Source organism: Dipodomys merriami, unplaced genomic scaffold (assembly GCF_024711535.1).
Source record: "Dipodomys merriami isolate MVZ:Mamm:240054 unplaced genomic scaffold, mDipMer1.0.p SCAF_39, whole genome shotgun sequence".
NCBI lineage: Eukaryota > Metazoa > Chordata > Mammalia > Rodentia > Heteromyidae > Dipodomys > Dipodomys merriami.
This window is the reverse complement of record NW_027205492.1, coordinates 7,129,934-7,154,587: the sequence shown is the minus strand read 5'-3', so window position 1 is coordinate 7,154,587 and position 24,654 is coordinate 7,129,934. Positions and strand designations below refer to the sequence as shown.

The following is a 24,654-nucleotide window of genomic DNA, read 5'->3' as shown; positions in this document are numbered from 1 at the left end:
GAGGGGGGCGCGCGGGGGAGGGGGGCGCGCGGGGAGGGGGGCGCGCGGGGAGGGGGGCGCGCGTGGGGGAGGGGGGCGCGCGGGGGAGGGGGGCACGCGCGGGAGAGGGGGGCGCGCGGGGGAGGGGAGCACGCGCGGGGGAAGGGGGGCGCACGGGGGAGGGGGGCGCGCGGGGGGAGGGGGGAGCGCGGGGGAAAGGGGGCGCGCGGCCTCCAGGCAAGGCGGGAATGGCAGGGTCCCGGGGCAGAGAAGTTCGGGAAGAGGAACGGGAAGAAGCGAGCAGCGCGGGCCGGCGCGGCCTCGCGCGCTCCTTTCCCAAGGTCGCGGCAGGCCCCGGGACACCGATGGCCGTGGAGCCGGGATGGGGACGCCGGTCCAGGGCAGCGCCCCTCCCCGCTTCGATCTCCCCCGCGAGGCCGGCCCTGCGTGGTGTCCGCCCGGCGGAGTCGCGCGTGGCGGGGGCAGTGGCGTAGCCCCGCGGGGGAGGGGCCGCCACGCGTCCCGGCGCCGAGTTGGGGCGCGCTCCGCGCACGCCGCTCGGCCTCCGCGCCTGCTTCCGGGAGGGGTTCCCGCGGGGGGGGGGTTCCCGCCCGCGCCCCGCCGAGCTGACGACCGAGGTGCGGGGCGCGCGGAGCTCCCGTGCGGCGCGGGCGCGGCGTGGCACTTGGCAGACGCTCCCTGGCGGCGGGGGCGGCGATCGGCGCCCGGCGCGCTCCGGGCCGCCCCGCCCGCGGCCCCGCCCCCGCCCGCCCGCGCGCCCCGCCCCCGCCCCGCGCGGCCCGCGGTCACCGGCCGCCGGCGCGCCCGGTCCGGGATGCGGCGCCGGGACGCCTGAGCCGCCAGCGCGACTTGCGCGCGCGGGAACAGCCGGCGCCCCGCGGCCGCGCCACCATGGAGGAGCCCGGCGGCAGCAGCGGCGACCCCGGCGGGGACGGCGCCCACCCCGACCCCCGCGGGCCCGGCGCCGCGGCCCCCGCCGCCGGCCCCAGCGCGGCCGCCCGCGAGTCCGAGCGCCAGCTGCGCCTCCGCCTGTGCGTCCTCAACGAGATCCTGGGCACGGAGCGGGACTACGTGGGCACCCTGCGCTTCCTGCAGTCGGTGAGCGCCCGCCCGCCCGCCACCTGTGGCCGCGGCCTCGCTCCCCGCGCCGCGGGCCGCCCGGCCCGGGGCTCCCGTCCTCCGCCGCCCCTCGCGCTGCCCTTTTGTCCCGCCCTCGCCCCCCCACCCCGTTCTCCAAGTTGTTGTGCAGTTACCCCGGGGGCCGGGGCGCGGGGGCCGGGGGCGCTCCCCGGGAGCAGCTTCGCCGCCGGGGCCCCGCCGACGTGGGGACGGAGCGGGAGGACAGCCCGGGGACCGCGCTGCCCACCCGGGGCGCCCCGCCCCGCCCCGCTCCGGCTGCAGCCCGGGGCTCCCCGCTCGTCCCCCAGGACCCTCCGGCCCGGGGCTCCCCGCTCGTCCCCCAGGGCGCTCCGGCCCGGGGCTCCCCGCTCTTCCCCTCGCGTCTCCAAGTTGCAAACCCACAGCCGCAGCCTCTGCCCGGTGACAAGTGAGCCTCCCCGTGGGGCCGGCCCCTCCTGGCGGGGTGGGCCCTTCCTGGGGGTCCTGGGGGTCTAGGGGAGCCCCCCCCCATCCTCCTCTTGGGAGGGTTTTGCTCGGGGTGGCACAGCTGGTTACGGGCGGGCGGGGAGCGGGGCTCGAACTGCCGGACGTCGCACCGGGGCTTTGGACGTTGGTCGCCGTCTTCGGAGAGGAGGAGGAAGAGGGGCCGCTTCCCTTCTCTCCTGGGAAGTGAGGAAAGGGGCCTGGGGTGCCGGGCGGGGCGGGACGGGGTCAGCGCCGGGGTCGGAGGCGGGGGACTCCCTGCTTTCATCTCCAGCCTCCCGCTGCGTTCTCATTCACTCCCCTCCTCGGCTCCAGGAAGTCTTAAGTCCTGCTTGGGGGGGGGGACGCGGGGGTGTCCGCCTCCTCGGGACCCCAGAGCCAGGCTCTGCTGCTCAGACCGCGGGGAGCGGGGGGTGGGGGTGGGGGGTGGACGACGGAGGGGTCCCCCGGGGACCGCGGTGCTCGAGGCTTCGGAGGGGCAGCTGTGAGGTCGCAGGTCACAGCCCGAGGGGGCGCGGGGCGCCTGGGCCTCCCCGTGCGGGCGGGGTGGGGGCGGGGCGGGCCTGGGCCTGGAGAGCCGTTTGGCCCCGGGACCCTTCTGGAAAGACCTGTGAGAAGCAGGGCTGGCTGGGTCTCTCTCTCTCTCTCTCTCTCTCTCTCTCTCTCTCTCTCTCTCTCTCTCTCTCTCTCTCTCTCTCTCTCTCTCCCCCTCCCCCTCCCTCTCCCTCTCCCCCCCTCCCTTCCTCTCCCTCTTTCTCTCTGGGTCTCTCTCTGGGTCTCTTTCCCTTTGTGTGTCTCTCTGTCTCTGTGTCTCTGTCTCTCTCTGTCTCTCCCTCTCTCTCTCTGTCAGTTATAAAGGGTGTGTGTGGGGCAGGGAGGAGGGATCTGCTCCAGGTGAAGCTGGTAGTTCCTGAATTAAGATGCCGCGGGCCCTGGTAGCACCCGGCCACAGCCGGCAGGATTGCTGGCAGGATCTCGGGAACTCTGCTGCTCCGCAGCCGGGAAGAGCAGGAAATGTCTATTAGTGGGGAAGAAAATGTACAACCCCACTGGCCTCTGCCCCAGCCCTGCAGGTCGGCTGGCCACCGCCGCGACCGTGGCTCTAAATGGTCCACCCCAACTGAAGAAGTCCACCTTCTTATTATTAAAGACACAGGAAAGAAGACCTCCCCTTCTCCATTTTCTGGATGCTTCCCATCGGCTTGAGTCTGTTCGGTGGTGGTTGGTTGGCGTATCCTCGCTGAGATTTGCGGGTGCAGTTCTGGTATCTGTCTCCCAGCGGCCCCATCGGTGCCCACCAACCTCAGTTTCCCCCACCTGTGACCACTGGGCCAGGGAATCCAGCCTTCTTTCCTTGCCTGTGTCTCCCTGTGTGTCCCAGAGCTGGAGCCAGAAGCAGTCTGATTGTGTAACCGGAGCCAGCTGTCTGCGGGCCCTGGGAGGCCTCCGCCTGGCCCCAGGGGGGAATGGCTCCTGAAAGCCCTGGGCTTTTAGCCCAGCTTCCCTGCCGCGCTGTGCTGTGCGCTGAGGCCACCTCCCTCCCTTCCCGGCCTGGCTTTCCACACCGGGCTGAGGGATTCCCCTGCGCTCAGCCTCAGTTCTTTGGGGGTGGAGGCAGGGCCTCACGGTGGGCTGAGCCAGGGGCTGAGCCAGGGGCGAGGCCAGGCTGCTTTGGTGTCCTTGCCCTTTGACCTGGGCAAGCTGCCTTCCCCTTTCTGAGCCCTGCTTTTCTCATCCGTAAAATGGAAGATGACAATAATGCATTCCGTTTTGTGGGTTTTAAAGAATAAGTTGGGCCCGTTAATGCTTGGAGCCTTGCTTGGCAGCCGGTGGTTCAGATGACCAGGTATTGGCCTGTGGGTGTCCATGGAGCTGGTGGTGGTCAGGGAGGGCTACCTGGAGGAAGTGAGTCCCGAGTCATAGGACTTGGGAGTGTGTGTGGGCTCTGGTGGAGGGGGGGGCTCCCACTGTGTTTCCTTTGCCCCTCTGAGCTGTGGCTGCTAGGTTCCTGTCTGGGGCTTTGTGGTCCCTGCAGAGCCTTCCTCCCTCCATTTTCTCCCCCATTCAGGCCCTGCATCACCCCCTCTCATCTCCAAGGGAGCTCAGGGTTTGTGTTGTATTGCGAATCAGGAAGCAGCAAGAACAGCCTTCTCATCTGGATGCCGCTCTGACTTGGGGGCGCTGCAGGGGTGGTAGGACTCAGCACCCAGCACCTTGGCTCAGAACGTTGGTGCCCATCTTTCAGCAGCGGGTCTTGTGGGGCTCATCCGCACAGTGCATGGCAGGCGTCGTGGTGTAGGAGCTGACACTCGGCACGTGGCAGCCCATTCCGCCTCCCTAGCCAGGGAGTCTGTGGCTACCACACTGACAAACGAGAGCACTGAGGCAGCAGGTTTAAGCGAGCTGCCCTAGGTCACCCGGGCAGCATTGCCAAGGCTGTGGCCATAGGCTGGATTTTACCAGCCAGATACAGTCTGCTTGGTGCAGGGTGCCTGGCCTGTCAGGGTGACGGAGCCTGGGCTTCAAACCCAATCTGTGTGCCCCTTACCTCTGCCCATGCCCCCCTTGACCCAGATGCCTGCCTTCTTCTCTCTGGTTTGGCTCAGCTGTGGGGGGTCTTCACCTTGACCTTGTGACCCATGCTTGGGCTGTTTGTGGTGGTGGGTTAGTGAGTGGGGTCTCTGGATGGCCCCCCTCTCCCTCCCCCTGCTGCGGGTGACCCTGGGCACCGACCTGTTTTCCAGTCTGTGCCGTTGGCACAGTGTGGGGCCTGTGGCTCAGGAGCTTAGGGTCGGGCACAGAGTAGGGGCTCCAAAAGCTGTCTTGAGGGAGCGCGTAGCAAGGTCAAAAGGCAAAATGTGGGTGCCTCTGTGGGGCCCAATGGTTCACCCCTTAAGGAATGGGTGGAGTAGGGTCTCATGGTTGGGTTGGAGTCCCAGCCTGCCAGTGGGGACCCTGCTTCCATCCTGGGTGTGCCAGCCGGGCAGGGGAGGCAAGAGCATCAGCATTGCCTGGCACTCAGGAGGCTGAGATCTGAGGACTGCAGTTCAAGGCAGGAAGGTCTGTGAGACTCATCTCCAACAAACTACTCAGAAAAAGCCAGAAGTGGCACTGCGGCTGAAGTAGTGGCCTTGAAAAAAAGAATCTCAGCGACAGAGCCCAGGCCCTGAGTTCACACCCCACCCCACTAAAAAAGAAGGCAAGCAGGCACCAGGCCATCAAGGGCACCCTGGGCCGAGGGCAGGCACCCAGGGGGGCTAGACGCTGGGCCTGGGGCGTCCCAGCTCCCAGGCTGCATCCTGTGCTTCTGCTTTTGGAGGGAGGAAACCAGAGTTGTTCTTATTGGAGTTCGGGGGGTGGGGGGGTGGGAGGCCAAAACAAGAAGCTGTGGTTTGGTGTTGTCACTGCTGTTTGTTTCTTTGACAGATTTCTGCACTTCTGGTCCGGCCCTAGGACACAATGGTTGGGGGGTGGGCCGAGGAGACAGGACTTACTGTGACACAGGTGTTTGTGAAAGTAGGGTGGCGCTGAGGAGCTCCCCGGCTTTGGGAAAATAAACAGTAATCATGTCACAGGCCTTGGGGAAGAATGGAAGGGTGTGTGTCTGATTCAGAAAGGCAGGAAGCCCAAAGGGACTGAGTTCCAGGACAGGGGCCTCTCACTTGTCATCCTAGCTACTTAGGAGGTTGAAAGCTGAGGATCTCGGTTCAAAACCAGCCCAGGCAGAAAAGTCTTATTCTTCCGTTAACAAGCAAAAAGTCAAAAGTCAAGCTGTGGCTCAACTGATAGAGTACCAGCTTTCAAGGGGGGGGGCGGCAAATTAAGACAAGCTAAGTGCATCCAGGCCCTGGGGTTAAGCCCTAGTACTGTTTTTTTTTTTTTTTTTTTTTAAAGACACAAAGATGTATGAAAGCATTTTCTGTGAATTAACTCACAAACTGTGGGTGTTCAACGCTTTTGCATTTTACAGTTGCCACAAACACAGAGGGGCTGAGTGAGTTTCCCATGCTCACACAGCCTGAGAGAGTTGGCATTGGAGTCCCGGCCGACAAGTACAGGAGAATGAGGCCAAAGGCCCAAGAGAAAGGGTGCTGGGAAGGCCAGGCCGGGACAGTGAAGGCGTTGCCGTTGGGTGTAGGGATCTGTAAGACGCCACGCTGCCCAGGGCACCCAGCACGCAGCCGTGCACAGGTGAGCAGACCGCGGCCCTCAGCGCGCACTGGGGTCCTTGCCTAAGCAGGATGCCCATGGAGATGGAGTTGGCGTGGAACGGCAGAGTTCACAGGCACCCAGGAAGCAGCCGCCTTCTCTTGGCCTGCAGGTCGTGCAGCGCTCGCTCACTTGTAGGAGACGGCTGGTGGTGGCCTGGTTGTCAGGCCTGGGGCCCTCCTTTAATCTAGCCCGCTGGACTCTGCCTTCTGCAGAGGACCTACACCCTCTGTCAGGTGCCGCCCCGGCCCACAGGTCTGCTCTGTGTGTGTGTGTGCATGGGCACGTGCACACGCGCTGATCTTCGAGTCAGTGTGTAGCGTGCTCCAGAGGGAGCTGGGTCTTGAGCCGGGAGTTTGGGAGTTTGGGAGTGGGTCAGGGAGGCGGGGCTGAGGAACAGGGCAGGGCAGAATGCAGGGCAGCCCTGCACTCTGTCGGCGTCCATCCCGACACCCCAGGCCGGGCCGGGTGACCATGGCCTGCTCTGCCTGGAGGGGCTTCCCTGAGGGCATGCCCCGGTCGCTGGGGGCTGCGCCTGTCATCCGCCCAGCCTGCGCATTAGGGGATGTTTAGCAGTTTCGCCCCGCGTCGACTGCTGGATGAGCAGCTGTTCCCCAGTGGATGTCAGATGTCTGCAGATGTTGCCAGATGATGTCAGGTGCGGGTGAAGCCAACTGAGTGACCCCACCAGCTCTCCCGTCAGCCGTCGGAGCACTGACAGCCAACGTCGCAGTGTGTCATGTGTGTGTGTGTGGCACACGTGCAAGCAGGTACCCTATGTGTGCCTGTGCACACTGTACACACGTATACACGTGTGTGCACGTGTTCAGGGGTGTAGCCAGTTTGGTTATGAGACCCCCAAGGCTTCTGGTGAAGAGCACAGATCCAGGAGCTCAGCCTGAGTTCAAATCCTGGCTCTTCCCTGTGTGACCTGGGCCACCCCCTTTGCTTTGCCACCTATGGGGCCGGGAGGATGGTAGTTCTCCTGGGTTGGATCTGGAAGCTGCCTGGCCCTGGAGCTGGCGGGGGTAGCTCCCGCTTTGCAGCGCTGTGGAGACTTGTAGGTTTATTTTTGTTTCCTGGCTCCTTCAGGAGCAGAAGGGAGTCTGCACGCTGCTCCTCTGTGGTCGGTGGCGAACACTCAATCTGTGTCCGTCGCTGGCTCCTTCCCCAGGCTGGAACCCACAGACCAGACCCTGAGTTTGCTCCAGGGGAGGCAGGCAGTGACTTCAGGCTGGCAGCACGGGGCCACAGTGGCTGGTGCTGGCAGGTCCACCAGGGTGTGGGGGCTTCTTTTCCCGTCTGAGAATGGTGTGTGTGTGTGGGGGGGGCTGGCTTCTGCTGGGAGCAAGGCCAAGGCCCCCCAGGTGCAAGCAGTGGACTCTTCATTCATCAATTCCCTTAGTTCATGCACACGGAGCACCTACTATGTGCCAGGCAGTGTGCTAGGTTCTGGCATGTGGCTAGAACACCTGCCTGCAGGATGGCAGGAGTTGTCTTAACATTGATGTTTGCGGAGGCCCTACTGTGTGCCGGGGACTGTGCTGAGCGCTTTGTGTGGACGTATGGATTGTCTCCGATCTCTGCAGTAACCCCCTCCGCCCCCCCACATCATTCATTATCACACCTATTTTGCTCTTGGGGAAACAAGCTCCTCACTACAGTCCACGAAGCATAAGAAGGAAATGAAAAGGACGTGTAGGTGACGGGGGTGATGTTGGAAGTTAGATGGGTTAGAAGGTCTAAGATGGTGGCATCTAGCTGATACCTGAAGGAAGAGGAACTGGCTGTGCTCTAGAGAAGTGCATTCCAGGCAGCCAGAGAAGCACGTGCAAAGACCCTGGGGCAGGACTGATGGTCCCTGGCTTGTTAGAGGAACAGAGGCCAGGGTGGCTGGAGGTGGGGGAGATCATGGGAGAGGAGGGTGGTGTGGTAGGCGGGGGCCGGGTTTGAATTCAGGGCCCTGGGTTCACTGTAAACAGGCACTCTACTACTTGACGCCCAGCCCCCACCCACCCCTGCAGGTTTTTGGCCATGGTGGCAGCTGGCGTGGCCCACTTTGTGAACACGGGACCTGTGATCCCCCTGCAGGAGGGACCATGCCCTGCCCTCTCCCAGGCTGCTGTGCCAGGCTCCAGGTGACCAGGGCAGGACCCCTGGTGGAGCCCGCCCCTCCCAGAGAGGAGTTGGGCCTGTGTGTGTTTGTGTCCAGGGCGTGGCAGTTTGAGAAAGGCTGGTGGGCCAGGGGGCTGGCTTCCTGTGGCAGAGGAAGACACCCTTGTTTGTTGCTCAGGAAGTGAATTTGCCTGATTGAGAGCTCTGGGGGACGGGGGCTCAGCCTCTAGCCACCGCCTCACCACCACAATAGCCGCTGGGCTACCATCTCTTAGGGAGGAAGGTGGGCCCAGGGGCGTGGGCTGGTCACCACACACCCTGCCAGGCCTGGCCCCGGCCCCTCTGCCCTCCCTGGGCCTCTAGTTCTGTCCTCTACCAGTCAGTGGATGGAGGGTCTAGCTAGACTTTGAGTTGGGGACCCCTCATCATGAAGCAGATGCTGGGGATCCACATTATCCTTCAGGGTCTCTCCTGGCTTGCTCTCCCTCCCTTCCCTCCCCTCCTCTCCCTCTCTTCTCCCTCTCCTCCTCTCCTCCTCTCCTCTTACCCCTCCCTCCTTTATTGTGGGGCATGAACTCAGGGCCTGGCACTGTCCCTGAGCTTTTGTACTTAAGGCTAACACTCTACCACTTGAGCCTTAGCTCCACTTCTGGCTTTTTGGTGGTCATTGGAAATAAGGGTCTCACAGGCTTTCCTGCCCGGGTTGGCGTTGAACCCTGATCCTCAGATCTCAGCCTCCCGAGTAGCTGGGATGACAGGCGTGAGTCCTCAGCGCTTGGCTGGATCTTGCTGTCTCAGACCCACCCTGACAGTCTCTGCTTTCTAATGAGCCGATTGAGCTCCCATGCATTTAATTAATGTGCTCCCCGGCAGGGGGGATTTAAGTTAGCACCTTGCCATGTCATCCGGCTTGTCTGATGAGGGCAGCGGCCATCACAGAACTTCCTCTTTCTCACCCTCAGCGTGCGGGGTGGAAGGGACAGGAAATGGAAGCTGTGGTTTAGAAGGTGCTAGAAACCTGGCCCCAGCCTCCATCACCAGCTTTCTTTCTGGTCTTGAACTTCCTCCTCCGGCCCCAGCTGCTGAGCCTGCAGTAGCCGCTCTCGCAGGGGATGCCAAGCCCCGGTTCTCATGGGGGCTGGCGCTCTCCGCTCAGGCCACTTCCTCAGATGGCTGCCCAGCCACTTGGGCCCGCAGTTCTTTTTTTTGTCGGTCGTGGGGCTTGAACTCTGGGCCTGGGCGCTGTCCCTCAGCTCTTCAGCTCAAGACGAGCGCTCTACCACTTGAGCCACAGTGCCACTTCTGGTTTTCTGGTGGTTTATTGGAGATGAGAGTTTCACGGCCTTTCCTGCCCGGGCTGGCTTTGAACCAGGATCCTGAGATCTCAGCCTCCTGAGTAGCTAGGATGACAGGCGTGAGCCCCCGGTGCTTGGCTGGGCCCGCAGTCTTTTCCTGGATCCTGCCCTGCTTGAGGTGCCTCATCACCTGACTTCAGTCTCTCCCGCTAGGACCCACATCGCCTGCGGCCAGAGCCTGTCTGCCGTGTGCATTGGCCTGGTGCTGCACCCTGCACATATGCAACGGGTGCCCTGTTAGTATTGGGTAGGGAGGGGAGTGAGCGCACAGTGCTAGACTGAGTGGGGGAGGGGGAGCGGCCGAGGCCTTGTCTGCAGAGCGTGCGCCCCCTGCAGTGTCCCCTCAGAGGGCGCTCCCCCGTCAGCAAGCAGATGTGGTCCCCACAGGCTTCAAACCGGGGGTCCTCAGACCAGATCAGGCCCCCGAATTAGACTTCTGACAGTTCTGAACGTCCGGCTTCTTAGGCAGAAGATGCACCAGTGTTCCTACAGGCAGCATGGGCAGGAGCTGCTGGACCACCGGTCCCCCACAGGCCGCAGTGTGCCCCAGAGCTCCCCTCCCCTCCGTAGGGACCCCCGGTGCCGAGGTCTTTCCCGAACATTGTTTCCGTCCGGTGGGAAGCGGAAGGCGAGCAGGCCCGGCGCGCTTCTCTGGAGGAGGCCGGCATTCCTGTGGTGGGCGGCGGTGGCGGGGTGTGCCCAGGCCCTGGCTCAGTGAAGCCGTGGCGTTCTAGGTGCTTTCTCCCTCTTCAGTCCCTGGGCGACCCGGACTCAAGCTTGAAGCCTCACACCGCAGTGGGCTGCCCAGTGACCACGCTTCAAATGTAGACACAGTGATGTCCAGCCACAGAGACAGGCAGGGCAGTCCATTTCCTACCGCGCGTCACTTTTGTAGTCATTTCCATTGGCCGGGAACGGTCACATGATTTTTTTTCTCCCCTTCCTTTGGTTTGGTCCTGAGGCTTGAACTTAGCGCCTGGGCATTGTCCTTGAGCTTTTGTGCTCAAGGCTAGCACTCTAGTACGTGAGCCACAGCTCCACCAGCCTTTGGCTGGTTAACTGGAGATAAGAGTCTCACAGACTTCACTGACCAGGCTGGCTTTGAATCATGATTGTTGGATCTCAGACTCCTGAGTAGCCAGGATTGCAGGGGTGAGCCACCGGCAACCGGCTACTTCCGGTTCTAGTGGAGAAGTGGGTGAAAGGATGGTTTTCTCTTAGAGGGGCTGCTGCTGTTCCCCCGACTTCCACTTCCTATGGATGTGGGCACCCGTTCCCTTTACACAGGATGTTACATCTGTCTGTCCTACTTCCTGCTCTTAGGCTTTTCTGGGAGCCTCTGGTGCAGACCCCTGTGAGGAAGTGTGGGCCTGGCCCCCGTCGGCCTCCCCTCATGCATGCAGGAAGCTGACAGCGGCCAGAGTTCTCCTGCTGCAGGTGACAGAAACCCATTTCAGCCCTTGAGCAAGGAAGGAACTGTGTGGTCTAGTGGAGGCCCCGTCCCCGCCCCCCGGGTCCTCAGTGGGCTCTGATTGGCTGTCTCAGGTCATGTGCCCACCCCCTGTCCCAGGACTGATTGGTTGTCGGGTCACGTGCCCACACCTTGGTCCTGTCCCACCTCTCCCTGATTCCTGGCTCTTTCTGTAGACCTGAAAACACCTTCTGTGCCCACAGATCTGAGTGCTGTGCACAGTGGATGCCGTCCGAGCCTGGACATCTCCCTGGAGGGGGGTGTGCTACTGTGTTGTCCACTTTTTGGGGAGGAAGCAGCTCAAAAAGGTCTGGTGACCTGTCCAGTGCCTTCTCTCTCACTGGATACTCAGCCCAGGCTCTGCACCTTCTAGTCTCTGTCCTGGGAGAGTCCTTGCACAGGAAACAGCAGGTGCTAGGGCCCTGAGGCAGACATGTGTTTTGGGACAAGCAAGGGGTCAGGTGAGCTGGGGGATCAGGACAGGGATGAAGTCAGGAGGTGCCAGCAGGGAGGCCAGCGCCTGTGGGGAGTGGACTGGAAGGGTGAGCTGGGGGGTGTCGTGCTCCTGTGCCCCTTCCTAGCTGTGTGACCCACTGAGGGCCCGGCAGCCTGGTCCTTTCCCCTGCAGGATGGAGTTAGGGGTGACGTGTGGAGGGTGAGGGGCGGAGGGGGTGCGTGGATGACCCCCGCCTGCCCGCTTGTCCTCCCAGGTCGGCCTGGTCCCCTCCCTCCCGCCTGCAGGGGCTGAATGAACAGAGCCTCGAATGTTCCCCACAGCATCTGCTCCTCCCCGCGACAAAGGCGGCTTTGTCCCGCTGGGTGTGAAATCGGCTCCCGAGGAGGAGCTCGGAGCTCTGCGCTGGCTCAGCGCAGCCTCTGCTTGCAAGGGGCAGGGGCGGAAGGACGGCCGGGGGGGGGGGGGTAGGGAGGCAGCCTACACACCCTCAGCCGCTGCCCTCCTCGGCGGGGGGCGGGGGTCGTGCCCGGACCTGCAGGTCCTCTGTCCCCACTGCTGCTGCGTGGCACAGGTGACACCTGGGGAAGCGACACTGGCGTGGTGCCAGTCACAGCTGCCTTCCGGAAAGCACTCAGCAACGTGTCTGTCTGTCCATCCATCCTTGTTACTTAGAACACAGTGGTTTTCGCATCGGTGCCGGCCAACCGTGGGACGGGACGGGTCAGAGGCGGGGAGGGGCCCTGGGCTTCCTGACACCGCACATGTGGACTTCGGGCTGCTGAGGGTGGCGTGGAGCAGGAGCTGAGCCCACGGGACCACCCGAGGGCCCGCCACGTTATCTTTTGTCTTCGCTTCTCCTCCTTCCCCTTTTTGTGGTAGCACTGGGGTTTGAACTCCCAGACTCAGGCTCGCCAGGCAGGTGCCCCACCATTCGAGCCAGGTCCCCAGCCCTTTTTTTGCTTTTGGTTTGGTTTTCAGGTAGGGTCTGCTGCTCTGGCCTGTTCTGGCCTCTGACCAAGATCCTATCACTTTCTTTGCTTGCTTGGCTGAGATTAAAGGCAGGTGCCACCTGCCCGCTTCTCTCAGCAAGTTGATCATGAGTGATTTGGGGCCTTGGTTTGGTCATCAGTCAGGCGATGATGGTATTAATGACGGCACTGCCTCCCTCTCGGCCCCTGTGCCTCTGAACAGGTGGAGATGTTTAGTGCTTAATTCATGCCGGCCGTTAGGGAGAGCGATGAGGATGAGCATGGAGGAAACCCTTCACACTGGGGCTGGGAGGGCGGCTCAGTGGCAGAGCGCGTGCCTACCATGCATGAGGTCTGGGTTCGATTCCTCAGCTCCACACACACAGAAAAGGCCGGAAGTGGTGCCGTGGCGCTAACCTTGAGTGAAAGAAGCTCAGGGACAGTGCCCAGGCCCTGGGTTCAAGCCCCAGGATTGGCAAAAAAAAAAAAATGGAACCCTTTGCGTGCCAGCCTGTGTGTCCTGTGATGTGCCCCATCGGGGACATCAGCATGGTGTCCAGCTCGAGGGTTTGTCCAGCTCACTGGCCTCACGGAGCTGGACGTTCTGGCGGTACGGATGCTGGCCCTCGGGCTGGGGCGCTTCTGCCCAACCTGGCACACTCAGGAAGAAGGACATCCTGACATCTGGCCAGAGCTAAAGGCCCCCGGTTCCGGGCAGCTGCTGGGAGGGTGTCCTGAGTGCCAGAAAGCCCTGTCTTCGTTGGCCACTGGTCTGGTCTTGACCAGCAAGCGGCCCCAACAGTGCCCCCTTTTTTTGGTGGTACTGGGGTTTGAACCCCAGTACTTTGTGCCCTCGCGAGGCAAGTGCTCTACCCATTGAGCCAGGTGCCTCGGTCCTTTTTGCTTTCGTTATAATTTCAAGCAGTCTCGCATTGTGCCTAGGCTTGCCTGGACCATGACCTTCCTGTTTACGCTTCCCGTGTAGGTGGGATTACAGGTACACTCAGCAATGCCTGGCTATTGGTTGAGATGAAGTCTCACCACCTTTTTCCCTCAGGCTGGCCTTGAGTCACATCCCTCCTGATTCAGCCTGACAAGTGGCTAGAGTTCACAGCACGAGCCACTCGCACCAGGTTCCTTTCTACAGATGAGGTGGTGGAGGCCTGGGTGCCAAGGCCTGTCCAGAGCTTCCTGTCCGCTGGTGCTGGCGCTGGGATTTGAACCCAGGACTCAGTTCCTGCTGGCTGAGCTGCGTGGCTGAGGCTCACGGGTGTGTGTGTGGTGGTGGGGGGGGGGGGCGGGTCTAGTGGTGCTTCGGGCACAGGGCTGAGCTGTCCATCCTGGGAGAGGAAAGACCCCAGGTAGTGGGGCACTCGGAAGACCTGTCCTGGCTGCCGGTCCTCAGCCCGCCCCCGGTCCCGCGTCCACCCCCCTCCTGTGTGGTCAGGTCGCTTGGGGACAGGGCGGCCTCCGCAGCTGGGGTGGACAGGAGCTTCTTTTGCTGCTGCCCCAGGCAGGAACTCAGCCGTTCAGTGATCGCCTGGCTTTGCCTGGCTTTCTCTGAGCCTTGGTTTCCCCTCTGGGCAGTGGGTGAGGAGTGTGCTCATTCCGCCCAATCCCCTCTGCAGCGGGAAGGTGGTGCGCTGCTTCTCTGGGCACTGTGGGAGGAGCATGGGGGGCGGGGCGTCTGGTGTCCTGTGGAGCTCCATGGACCTGTCAGTTTCTAAAGGTTTGCGTATCATCGTCACATGTCTCCTAGGGTGGGTGACTCCGAGTCCCAGGCGCCCACCCGGCCCGGGCCCGGCTGTACACTGACATCGGCAAGGGTGCTGTCCCAAGGTGCTTCGTCCCAAGATGACACAGCTTGGACATGACTGGAAATCAGCCTGGGCGGTTTGGGTTGGAAATACAGAAATTCCAACTCGGACAGTTCAAACAGACTTCACGGGCTCCCTTGAGCTTGGGGTGGCTTCAGGTCCTGCTGGATCCTTTTTTTGTTGTTGTTGATCATGGGGCTTGAACTCGGCCTGGGCGCTGTCCCTCAGCTCTTCAGCTCAAGGCAAGCGCTCTACCACTTGAGCCACAGCCCCACTTCTGGTTTTCTGAGTGGCTTATTGGAGATAAGAGTGTCATGGACTTCCCCACCCTGGCTCAGCCTCCTGAGTCGCTGGATGATAGGCGTGAGCCGCTGGCGCCAGCTTCTTTTTTTTGGTGGGTCTGGGGTTTGAAGTCAGGGCCTTGCAGTTGGTAGGCGAGAAGCGCTTGAGCACTTGAGCCACACCTCCAGGCCTTTTTGCATTAGTTATTTTTCCGGTAGTGTCTCATGTTTTTGCCTGGGTTGCCCTCTTACCTCTATCCTTACCTACACCGGCCGGGATTACAGGTGAGCCACCTTGCTCAGCCTCTTCTTTGAGATAGGGGCTAGGGTCATGCTAACTGTTTTTGCCTGGGCTGGCTTCTGTGTCCTGAGTAGCGGGTGACCCCTGTGACCATCCTGGGATCAAGGGTTGCCCAGTGTGGGTGAGGGTGGAGTTCTGATGAGCCAGGCTGGTCCCCAGCAAGGGAGGTGAGCAAGGATTGGGTGTCTCAGGTGGCCATTGGTGGAGCGGGGGGAGGGTGCTGTATGTGGGGGAGACGGGAGAGGGTGGACTGCCCAGTGCCCCTTGGCCCCTCACCTCCGTCCTAAACACACAGCGGCTCGCTCTGCGCCCCCATCCCCGCCACAGGGGCTCTCAATGGCCCCAGATGGGGCTGCGCAGGAGTGCTGTCTGCTGTGGCTTGGTTCCCCTCCCCTCCCCGTGCTGGGGGAGGGGTGCTTGGTCCTTGGTGGCCCCGGCTCCTGCCGTGGGCTCACAGCTTCCCCCTGCCCTTCGTGCGGGGACCCCTGCCCTGCTCTACCACCCGCCCACCTGGGGTGGGAGCCGGGACCCTGCTTTCCTCCCCCTGAGGTAGCTGGGGACGCAGGCCGCGTCTGATGCCTTCCGGGAGAGGGGCTGGTCTCTGAAGCACCTTCTCAGCAAGGCCCTGCTCACTTGCCCCCCTCCCCTTCCTTGCCTTCCCCTTCCTCCCCCCCTGCTCCTCCTCCCTCCTCCCTCCTCCTCCTCCTCTGTGTCTGAGCCCCCTCCCCATCTCCTCTAGAGCCCGTGGTGGAGGGCCACACTAGCCTGGGTTTCCCAGTTTCTGTCCTGGGGACTCTGATTTGGGTCTTGCTGTGTGCCCGGACTGGGGAACAGAGGTCTCTGAGATCCCTGTCTAATAGACCTGAAGCTAGAGGGAGAGAGGAAGGAGGGGGAGGGGGAGGAGGGGGAGGGGAAAGGGGGAGCGGAGGAGGCTAATACTAAGCCAGTGACAGGTGCCATGAGGTTGGTGGCACAGGGCTGTGGGAGGGTATCAGAAAGGCAGAAGGAGCTGGATTCCAAGCAGAGGACAGCTTATGCAAAGGCCCTGAGGAAGGTGTGAGTGTGGCCCGTGCCAGGATCACCAACCCTTGTGGTTGGTGGATTGAGAGAGGGGAAGAGCGGTATTGAGGGCCGGTACCTCCCGGACGCGTTGCTAACACTCATTGTGCAGTTCTGCAGCTGTGTCCTCAGTTTCCTCATCGGGAATTGGGGGAGCAGAGCAGAGCCTGCCTGCCAGCCACGAGGCCTGAGTGGGAGTCGAGGGAGCGGCGGGGGCCGTGCTCCTTGGCTATGACTGTGCTGCGTCGTCATTCTTCCTGACAGGCTGAGTGCCCAGGAGAGTGACCAGCTGCCCGTTCCACCTGCCAGGAGGGGGGACCACAGGGCTCCCCATCCCAGGAGACCCCGAGTTCCTAGGGAAACGTGGACAGCTGGTATCCTGTTGCTAAGTATTTTAAAACCCGCCTAGGCCCTGCCGCCGGCTCAGCATGGACTGGGCCCAGTGCTGTCTGGTCCTGGCTGTATGACCCGGGGCAGGTTACTAAGTGTCTCTGTGCTCTAACAGGGAGTGGCTGGGTCCTCCCAGCGTCTTGATGAGGCCTCGGAGATTTGGCTACCAGGGCCTGGGAAGCTGTGTGATCTGTGCTGCCCAGGGCAGACATCCAGAGGACATCCGGGGCCCTCCTGTCCCCCCCCCCCATACCCCTTCCCCACCATGCCCCCTTCCCCACCATGCCCCCTTCCCTCCATGCCCCCTTCCCCCGCCATGCGACCCTTCCCCCGCCATGCGCCCCTCCCCCCCATGCCCTCTTCACTACCCTGCCCATAGGAGGTGCCCAGAAGCCGAGAAAAGCCCAGCACTGGGGTGGCTTCTGGGCTGCGATCTTGGCAGCTGCATGGAGGAGAAAGGCCCCCAGGGGGTGAAGCCGTGAGCCCGCGCTCCAGCTGTGGGCTGCTGCGGGTGGCCGGCAGCCTGGGGGCCTCTTGAGAACCACGTGGAAGAAAGTAAGGCAGGTGTGGGCGTTGGCGCCTGTGATCCCAGCTCTCGGAGTTGGACGTTCGAGGTCGCTTGGGCTGCGGGGTCTCAACCCGTCACGTAGCCCACGGATGAAGACACATTGTGGCGCCAAGCCGTGCTAGCTGCTGCAGACCCCTCCCCCAGCTGGGGTGTGAACCCCGGCTCTCAGCCTGCTGGACGGGTGCTGTACCACTTGAGCCGTGCCTTCCTCCGTGGCTGGGATGACAAGTGTGTGCCACGATGCCCAGCTTTTTTCTTAAACGTTCTTGAGATGGGATCGCTAGGACTCTGCCTGTGCTGGCCTTGAGCCTTGATCCTCCCCTTCTCTGCCTCCCAAGGATGACAGACGGGAGCCAGCTCTCCTGGCTCTGCTGCTTCTCGGAATGAGACGTCTACTCATTCACATCCATGGATTTGAGTCAGGGTCTTGAACAGATGGCAGGGGTTCCAGTTGAACCCTCTAGGTGGGTCATACACCACGATGTAGCGTGGTCGAACGTAATCAGAAGAAATGTCTATGGGAACCTACTGTGTGCTATCCCTACTGGGATCCCTACAGGCCTTGCGGCTCTGTGCTCCCATTCAGCTGTGTCCGGGGAGCAGGGACGGGAAATCTGCCCCCATCGGTGTCTGCTTGTGACAGTGTTCACGGGAAGCCTCAGGCTGCGTGTGCAGTGTGTGCAGCGTGTGCGAGTTGGGGTGGAGCGAGTTTGGCAGGAGGAGCCATGAGGAGATGGTGGTCACAGGTCTGGTGAGCTAGTGGAGGATGGTCAGCCTCAGTTTCCCTAGGTGTGGGGTAAGGTCCTGGAGAGGGGAGGGGGGCGAGGTGTACTCCCCGAAGATCAGCTTGGTGAGCCTGGAGGAGGGGCGGGGAGGGGGCGGGCTGGCTCTCCCCTCCCCTGGGAGATCACGGAGGAGGCGGTGGCACACGGGGTGGGGGGGGCTGTGAACAGAGCCAGCGCTGTGCCACTCTGTGCTGTGGGGAGCCAGGTCAGCTGTGTGAGCCACTTAATACCCATGAACTTGCGATTCAAGGCGGAAGTGGGAGACGGGGTGGTCAAAGAGGACATTGTGCCCGGCTCTGGCGGGGAGGGGGCGGCCGAGCCCGGGGAAGTGGCCGGCTTCCAGCGTGGATGGCCCTGAGGGTTGGGGGGCTGGGGAGCGGGCCTGTCCTTCGGCCCTTTGTCCCGCTCTGTTGGGCCCAGATACAAAGGCCAGCTTGGTTTCCCCTGGCTGCTTCTCGGGGACTCCCTCTGGGAATGGGGGGCTAGAATTGGGGGACACTGTGTGTGTGAGAAAGAGCACCGGGGTGTCCCCTGTCCCCCCCCCAGTCGGCTTCCCCAGAGATGGCTCTCCTCCTCCTCTCTTCCTCACAGCCGAAGCCTGGGCCGATTGTGGATTTTATGCGAGCTGGAATCCCGATACTCCAGCGTCCACGTGTTCAGTCAGATGACCCCAACTCCTGCGTCTGTGATCATGTAACCAAGTGTACAGTACTGCCACGCACTGCACATAGGATGATCAGCGCACATGCAGGGGCCGCGTGTGCATGGCCGCTGTACGCCTACTCTGGCACGCGTGCATGCCGCGTCGTTACCCCCGTGCAGAGTGACGAGGGCGGGCGTGAGGCTCCCAGAGGCTGTGCGGTCCCGGCTTCCTGCGGCGCGGGCGCCCGTGCCGCCTCGCTCCAGGGCTCATCACTGCCCTGGGGGTCATCCGGGTGCGGCGGGAGTGACGGCTGTGTAGTATGCCACCGCCCAGGGGGTGGCCTGGCCGTCCCCCAGCGAGGCGCGCTGTGGTTCCGAGACCATGGACTCCACCGTGGGACATAGATCCCTTTGTACCAGGATGGAATTCCTCGACATGTCTCCTTGCACAAGTGGGATGTGGGGGCTCGCCTTCCCAGGCCTGCGCCCCAGCCCCGCCCTCCCTTCCCTGCATCTGACCCCCTCACGCGCACCGATCTGAGCACGGATGGGGCCCGCAGAGGCATGAGAGCGGCAGGCCGGGGAGCGAACTCCGGTCTCAGCGCATGGAGCCCCCCGTGCCGTGTCCCCTGGGCCGCGCCCCCCGGGGGAGCGTGTCTGCGGGGGACCCCAGCCCGCTTGTCTCACAGGACAACCTCCCGGAGCTCCTGTATCCTCTCTTCCGCTCGTGGCGGTGGAGGCGGTGGCCTGTGCAGGACGGGTTTCCTCAGCACCGGGGACGTGTGGGGTTGACCTGCGCTTTGAGGGACACGTGGTGGCACTCCTCGCTCCTGCCCACTAGCTCAGCCCCCCCTCCCCCCGTGGTCTCCACGCCCGCGTGCCATTGTGCCAGCAAGCCTGGGAGAGACTGGGAGAGCCAGGTACAGCGCTTTGGTGTTAAGAGCAGCGCCGCAGGCCATGGGCCATCCTTACCTTCATCTTACCCCGTAGATAGGGAAACTGAGGCACAGCGTCACCTGCTTGAAGTCACACAGCAAGTTCTAAGCTTGGCCAGGAAGCCTCAGAACTGGTTCTTGGGTCTGGGCTGCGGGAGGCCTTAGCTTCTCTGCTGACCTGCCCCCGCTCCCCCCGTGTGGAGGCTGAAAGCAGGTGTGTGTTTACACTTTGTGCATGTGTGTCTTTGTGTGCATGTGTCTGTGTGTGCTCCCAGCAGGGGCTTGGATTTAGCGCTGTTGCTTGGCTTTTTCCACTCGAGGCTGACTCTCTACCACTGGAGCCACATCTCTAGCTGAGTTGTTTTTGTTTGTTTGTTTTTGGTCGGTCATAGGGCTTGGGTCTGGGCCTGGGTGCTCTCCCTGAGCTCTTCAGCTCAAGGTGAGTGCTCTACCACTTGAGCCACAGCGCCACTTCTGGTTTTATGGTGATTTATTGGAGATAAGAGTCTGATGGACTTTCCTGCCCGGGCTGGCTTTGGACTGTGATCCTCCGATCTCAGCCTCCTGAGTAGCTAGGATGACCGGCGTGAGCCACCAGCGCCCGGCCCAGCTGAGTTTTTTACAGGTCAGTTGTTGAAATAAGAATCAATGTCTTTTGGGAACTTGCCTGCCCCAGATCTCCTCCGTAGCTAGGATTACAGGCGTGAGCACTGGCGCCCGGCTTTGTGAGCCCCACACCAGCTCCTGGTCTGCCACTTGGGAGCAGGCGCATGCTCATTGCTGACTTTCATGGGCCCCTCCTGCCGGATCCCCGTGACGGTGCCCATTGGCCTGCGGCCTGGAGCCCATTCATTGGGTCCCTGGGGAAGCGTGGGCTTCCCCAGGGACCCCCAGCCGCTTGGGGCCCCTGTGCCCAGCCTCTCCTCAGCCTCTGTCTTTGTCTCTGTGGCCATGGCAACCTGGCTGGACGCTTGGCACTCCAGGCCCAGCCCCCAGCCCGGCCAGGGCTTCCTCCACAGAGGGAGGTTGTCCCCACAGGCTCCAGCCTGGCTGGGGAGGACCTCCCCCCCCCATGCCTGGGCAGGGCTGGTGCCGCCCAAGTGTGGGAAGGACCTCCGCGAAGGCCCCCGCTGGGCCCCCTCGCCCTTGTCCAGTTGTCTCCAGCGCTGCCTTCGTCCTCACGGGCTCTTGGGGCCTGGCTGTCCCTCCCCGCTCTGCTTCTGGTCTCTTCCGGGAGCCTGGCCCTCCCTGCCCCAGACATCGGCTCTCCGCCCTTCCTCCTCTTGTCCGTCCTGCCTCTTGGCGGCGAGCTGCCTGCGATCCCTCGCCACCGGACAGGGCCACGCTTCAGGGGCTTGAGCGCGGCTCCCAGCAGTCGGGGACCCCGCCGGGGGGCGTCTGCCGGGCCTCTCCTGGTAAGGGTAGGACCCAGGAACACATGGAGTCAGTCCGCGCTGGCAGACCCTCGTCTGACACCTGCGCCAGTCATGTGACTTGGAAAGCCCGCCCCGGGAGAGGGCCACCTACTAATGGCCACGTGGTCAGTGCGCGCTTCCACGAAGCACTCTACACTGGGTGTGGGGGTGGGGGTGGTGTCTCTGAGTCACTCTACACTGGGGGGGGCGGAGTCCTCGGAGCCCCTGGGATCCTGAGTTGAGGCGTCCAGGCCTGTTGTCATAGAGGAAGTGATTTGTGACTCCGGTCCTGGCTCTGATGGTGAAGCAGTCACGGTGGGAAAGCCAGGGCCTCCCTGCAGTGCTTTCAGTATTAGTGTGCTTCCCCTCAGCCTCCCCATGCCTTGATTTCCCTCCTGGCACAGGTCACAAGAGCGCTCGTGTCCTGCTGCGTTCTCGGCATGTCCACAGCTTGGGCTTTGCACACAACCGCACGGCCATCGCCGCTTTCTCACCACACAGAAATCAGTCCTGAGCCCACCAGCCACCCCTCCCACCCAGCCCTGCCTCCGGGTGGAGGTTCACATCCCTCTCCCGGCACAGCCCATCTGGCTCCCTCCACGTCGCAGGGTTTCAAGGTCTGTTCATGACGCTCTGTGTCCCAGAGCGGCTTTCCTTTTTGATGGCTGAGTTGTATTCCATTATGTGGGCACTCCACGTGCACTTGGTAGGCTGTGTGACTAGCACTTCTATGAGCTTCCCTGGGGGAATTATGTGTGTGTGTGCGCATACATGTGCGTGCATGTATTCAGTTCTTGGTTGATACCTACCTGAGAGCATGGGTGGGACCGTGGGACGTGGGGCCTGTGAGACAAGGGCGGGGCAACAGAACAGCTCCTCAGACCCTTGGCCCTGGCGAGGCAGCAGCGTTGTTTGACATGAACCCAGCGCTCTCCGGGTGCCAGCCCCCGGGGTGGCCACGGCTTCAGGTGAGGAAGCGGAGGCACAGTGGGACATAACTGCCCACGGTCACACGGGGGGACCCGACGGTGCTTAGGCCCAAGCGAGCCCGTGCTGCCAGGCTCCAGACCCCATGACCTGCCCTCCGTCCAGCCGGCCAGCTGGCCAGCGTGCACGCCCCACGGTGGGGCCGCCGGAGTGCGGCTCCCAAGCGGGAACTCCAGCCTGTGTTGCCACATCTGGCTTTTGAAAGCCGTTTCCGACAGCCGGAAGTGCGGAGTTTTTGGTATGAAATCACTCGACTTTTGAAAGTTGGCAACTCAGATCACATTTTTGACAAACAACGCAGGGGCCAAACAAAACATGCCTGTGGCCCAAACCGCGGGCTGTGTGCTCTGTGTGTTCTGTGCGCCGGAGGCTGGCTGCAGGGGCGGCTGCCCCGGGCACCTGCCGACCCCTCCCTGCCCGGAAGAGTCACCGGGAGCCTTGGTAACCCCGGCTCACCGGCCCCGCTCAGCGCTCAGCCACTGCCACGAGGCCCTGCCAGGCGTCCACTGCCCCACGGGCTCGCGCGTGTGCGCGTAGCTCTGCGCTGCGTCCACCCACGCAGCCCCCCCTGCAGTAATGGGCATTACCTTACACGGGGTCAGCCGTGACCCCGTGCTGGGCAGTGACCTCAGCCCCCGAGCCAGGGCGCCCTGACACGCGTGTGCGGCTCACCTCTTCCCCCCGCAGCCTGGAGGGCAGAGGAGACGCCCCCAGGGTCCCGTAGGGGGGGAGGGGGGGAGAGGGGAGGGGGGTGTCCTCCTCCTTTCTTCCCGCTGGCCACTTCCCAGCTTCTTTTCCTAAAACTTCTGCCTTCCTTGAGTCCTGGGCAGCTGCACCTCCTCCCTGAGCTCTGCAGTCTCCATGTCGGGGTGCTCTCCTGGGGTCCTCTGCTGGCCCCCGCTCTGTGTCAGTGAGACAAGAAGGCATCTCATTGTGACCGTCCGTATACCCACGGATGAGACGTCAGGTCTGGAGTAGCCCAGAAGGGAGGGATGACGGAATCCCCTCCCCTCCCCTCCCCTCCCCTTCCCTCCTTCCACTGGCCCCCTCTGGCTTTGAGGCCTGTGACAGGCCCTGTGTGGAGACAGTGCTCAGGGCCCAGCCCTTGTGATGCTAGAGTTGGGATGGGGACAGAGTGAACAAGGATGCAGGTGGTTTGGGGTGTGAGGAAGGAGGACCGGGCAGGGACAGGAGCTGGGCGTGGGGTGCAGGGAAGGGCTCTCTTTAGGCCAAGGGGAAGTGTCCCTAACAAGGTCGGGCTGGTGGAGGAGTAACACTGGAGTCTGTGGAGGAAAGCATGCAGGCCCAGGGAATCCCTGATTCTCAGGAGGCGGAGGGCTGAGGATTGAGGTTTGAAGCCAGCGCAGGCAGGAACATCAGTGAGACTCTTCATCTCCAATGAGCCACCCCCACACCGGAAGCGGAGCTGCGGCTCACGTGGTAGAGCGCTTACCTTGCGTGAAAAAGCTCTGGGACAGCGCCCAGACCCTGAGTGCAGGCCCCAGGATCGGCCCCAGGAAGTCCAGCTCCAGCATGGAGTGAGAAAGCCTCGCCTAGGTCTGCGCCTGGCAGCTGAGTTGCGAAGGACGTTTGTTCGCACTTTGATGACTCACCCGAGATGAAGTCAGCCTGATGTCAGAGCCTCAACCTGACCCTGTCCCTGGGGTGGGGGCTCCTGGGACCCTGGGGCAGGCTTGCGACCTGCAGAGAGCTCCAGACACACACACCAGGGGCTACGGGTCCCCCCCCCCAGCACAGCGCGGGCTGTGCGTGGGGTGGCCGCAAAGCCGGCTGCACACGGTGCTTCAAGTCACCACGCAGGCAGCCGCCCAGCGTTCTGGCTTGGGCGCTTGGGCACTTGGGCATCCTCTTTGCTTTGGTTTCCTGAGGACAGAGAAACCACAGCTGTACTTCCTGTCCCGGCATCCAGTGGCCACTTGTGCCATGTGTGGGGAAGAAAAGGAGTTTTGGCCATTTTTTTTCAAAATTAGACTTTGAAAATGTATCGTTGGGGGTGACATCATCCAAAAAGAAACGTACTCTTTACCTGACTGCCGTAACTGTAACCCCTTGGTGTAACACCTTTATCCTAACAACAAAAACTAAACGAATACATCACTGGGTGTTCCCAACTTACGTGCTTCTTTCTGCCACTTTTTGATGATACTGGGGTTTGGACTCAGGACCTCACACTTGCTAGGCAGGTGCTCTACCACTTGAGCCATGCCCCCAGGGTTTTTTGCTTTGTTTGCACTTTTTGCCCAGGACTGGCCTGTCACTGTGATCTCTACCTTGATAGCTGGGATTACAGACATGACCTATCATCCTGGCTTCTTTGTTGAAGTGATGCCTCATTGACTTTTTGCCCTGGCTGCCAGCCTTCACAATCCAATGTGCTAGGTTGATCTTTTTTTTTTTTTGGCCATCATGGGGCTTGACCTAGGTCTGGGCCTAGGTGCTGTCCCTCAGCTCTTCAGTTCAAGGCTGGTGCTCTAACACTTGAGCCACAGCACCACTTCGGGTCTTCTGGTGATTCATTGGAGATAAGTCTCACAGACTTCCTGTCCGAGCTGGCTTTGAACTGCGACCCTCAGATCCTGAGTAGCTAGGGTTTCAGGCGTGAGCCACAGGTGCCTGGCTTGGCTTGGTCCTTTATTTTTTATTTTTTAATTTTTAATTTTTTTTTACATTTTGTAGGCAGGCTTTATTTCAGCCTTCCTTGGCCCTTCTGTCTTTCAGATCTGCTTATAAAATTCTCACAAACTTTTTTTTTGTCTCTCCTCCTCCTCCATACATCTGTCAGGTGGGGTAGAATGCCGGGCCTCTGAATGACCTCTTGAGGACACAGGTTGGCAGCTGCCCTTGGGGTCCTCGGTCCTCCCGCTGGCCACGTGGAAGGCTTGGGGACTAGCCCGTCCCCTTTTGAATTCAGCATTTTTTTTCTTTTTTTTTGGTGCCAGTCTTGGGACTTGAACTCAGAGCCTGGATGCTCCCCTGGGCTTTTTTGCTTAGGGCTATTGCCCTACCACTTGACCCACTGCTCGACCTTCAGCTTTTTTGGGTACTTTATTAGAGATAAGAGTCTTAGGAACTTTTCTGCCTGGGCAGGCTTTGAACTGTCACCCCCAGATCTCAGCCTCCTGAATGGCTAGGATTACAGGCGTGAGGCATGGTGCCCGGAGGATACAGGATCTCTATGCTGGCTGGATGCCGGGAGTGTAGCTGGGCCAGGGAAGCGGACGCAGCGGCAGGTCAGTGTCCAGGGCTGCCGGTGGCTGAACGGCCACCAGTGGGGCT

The 24,654-nt window shown here is 61.9% G+C and overlaps 1 protein-coding gene across 1 annotated transcript in view; it reads left to right on the top strand.

Annotated features, from left to right (window-relative positions):
• Nucleotides 1–876: 876 nt before the first annotated feature.
• The window catches only part of Prex1 (phosphatidylinositol-3,4,5-trisphosphate dependent Rac exchange factor 1), a 102,099-nt gene continuing 78,321 nt past the window's right edge, over nucleotides 877–24,654 (top strand). The window contains exon 1 of the mRNA XM_069989955.1: nucleotides 877–1,098. Within this exon, the coding sequence (XP_069846056.1) occupies nucleotides 892–1,098 (207 nt within the window). The 5' untranslated portion in view covers nucleotides 877–891. The remainder of the gene's footprint in view (nucleotides 1,099–24,654) is intronic.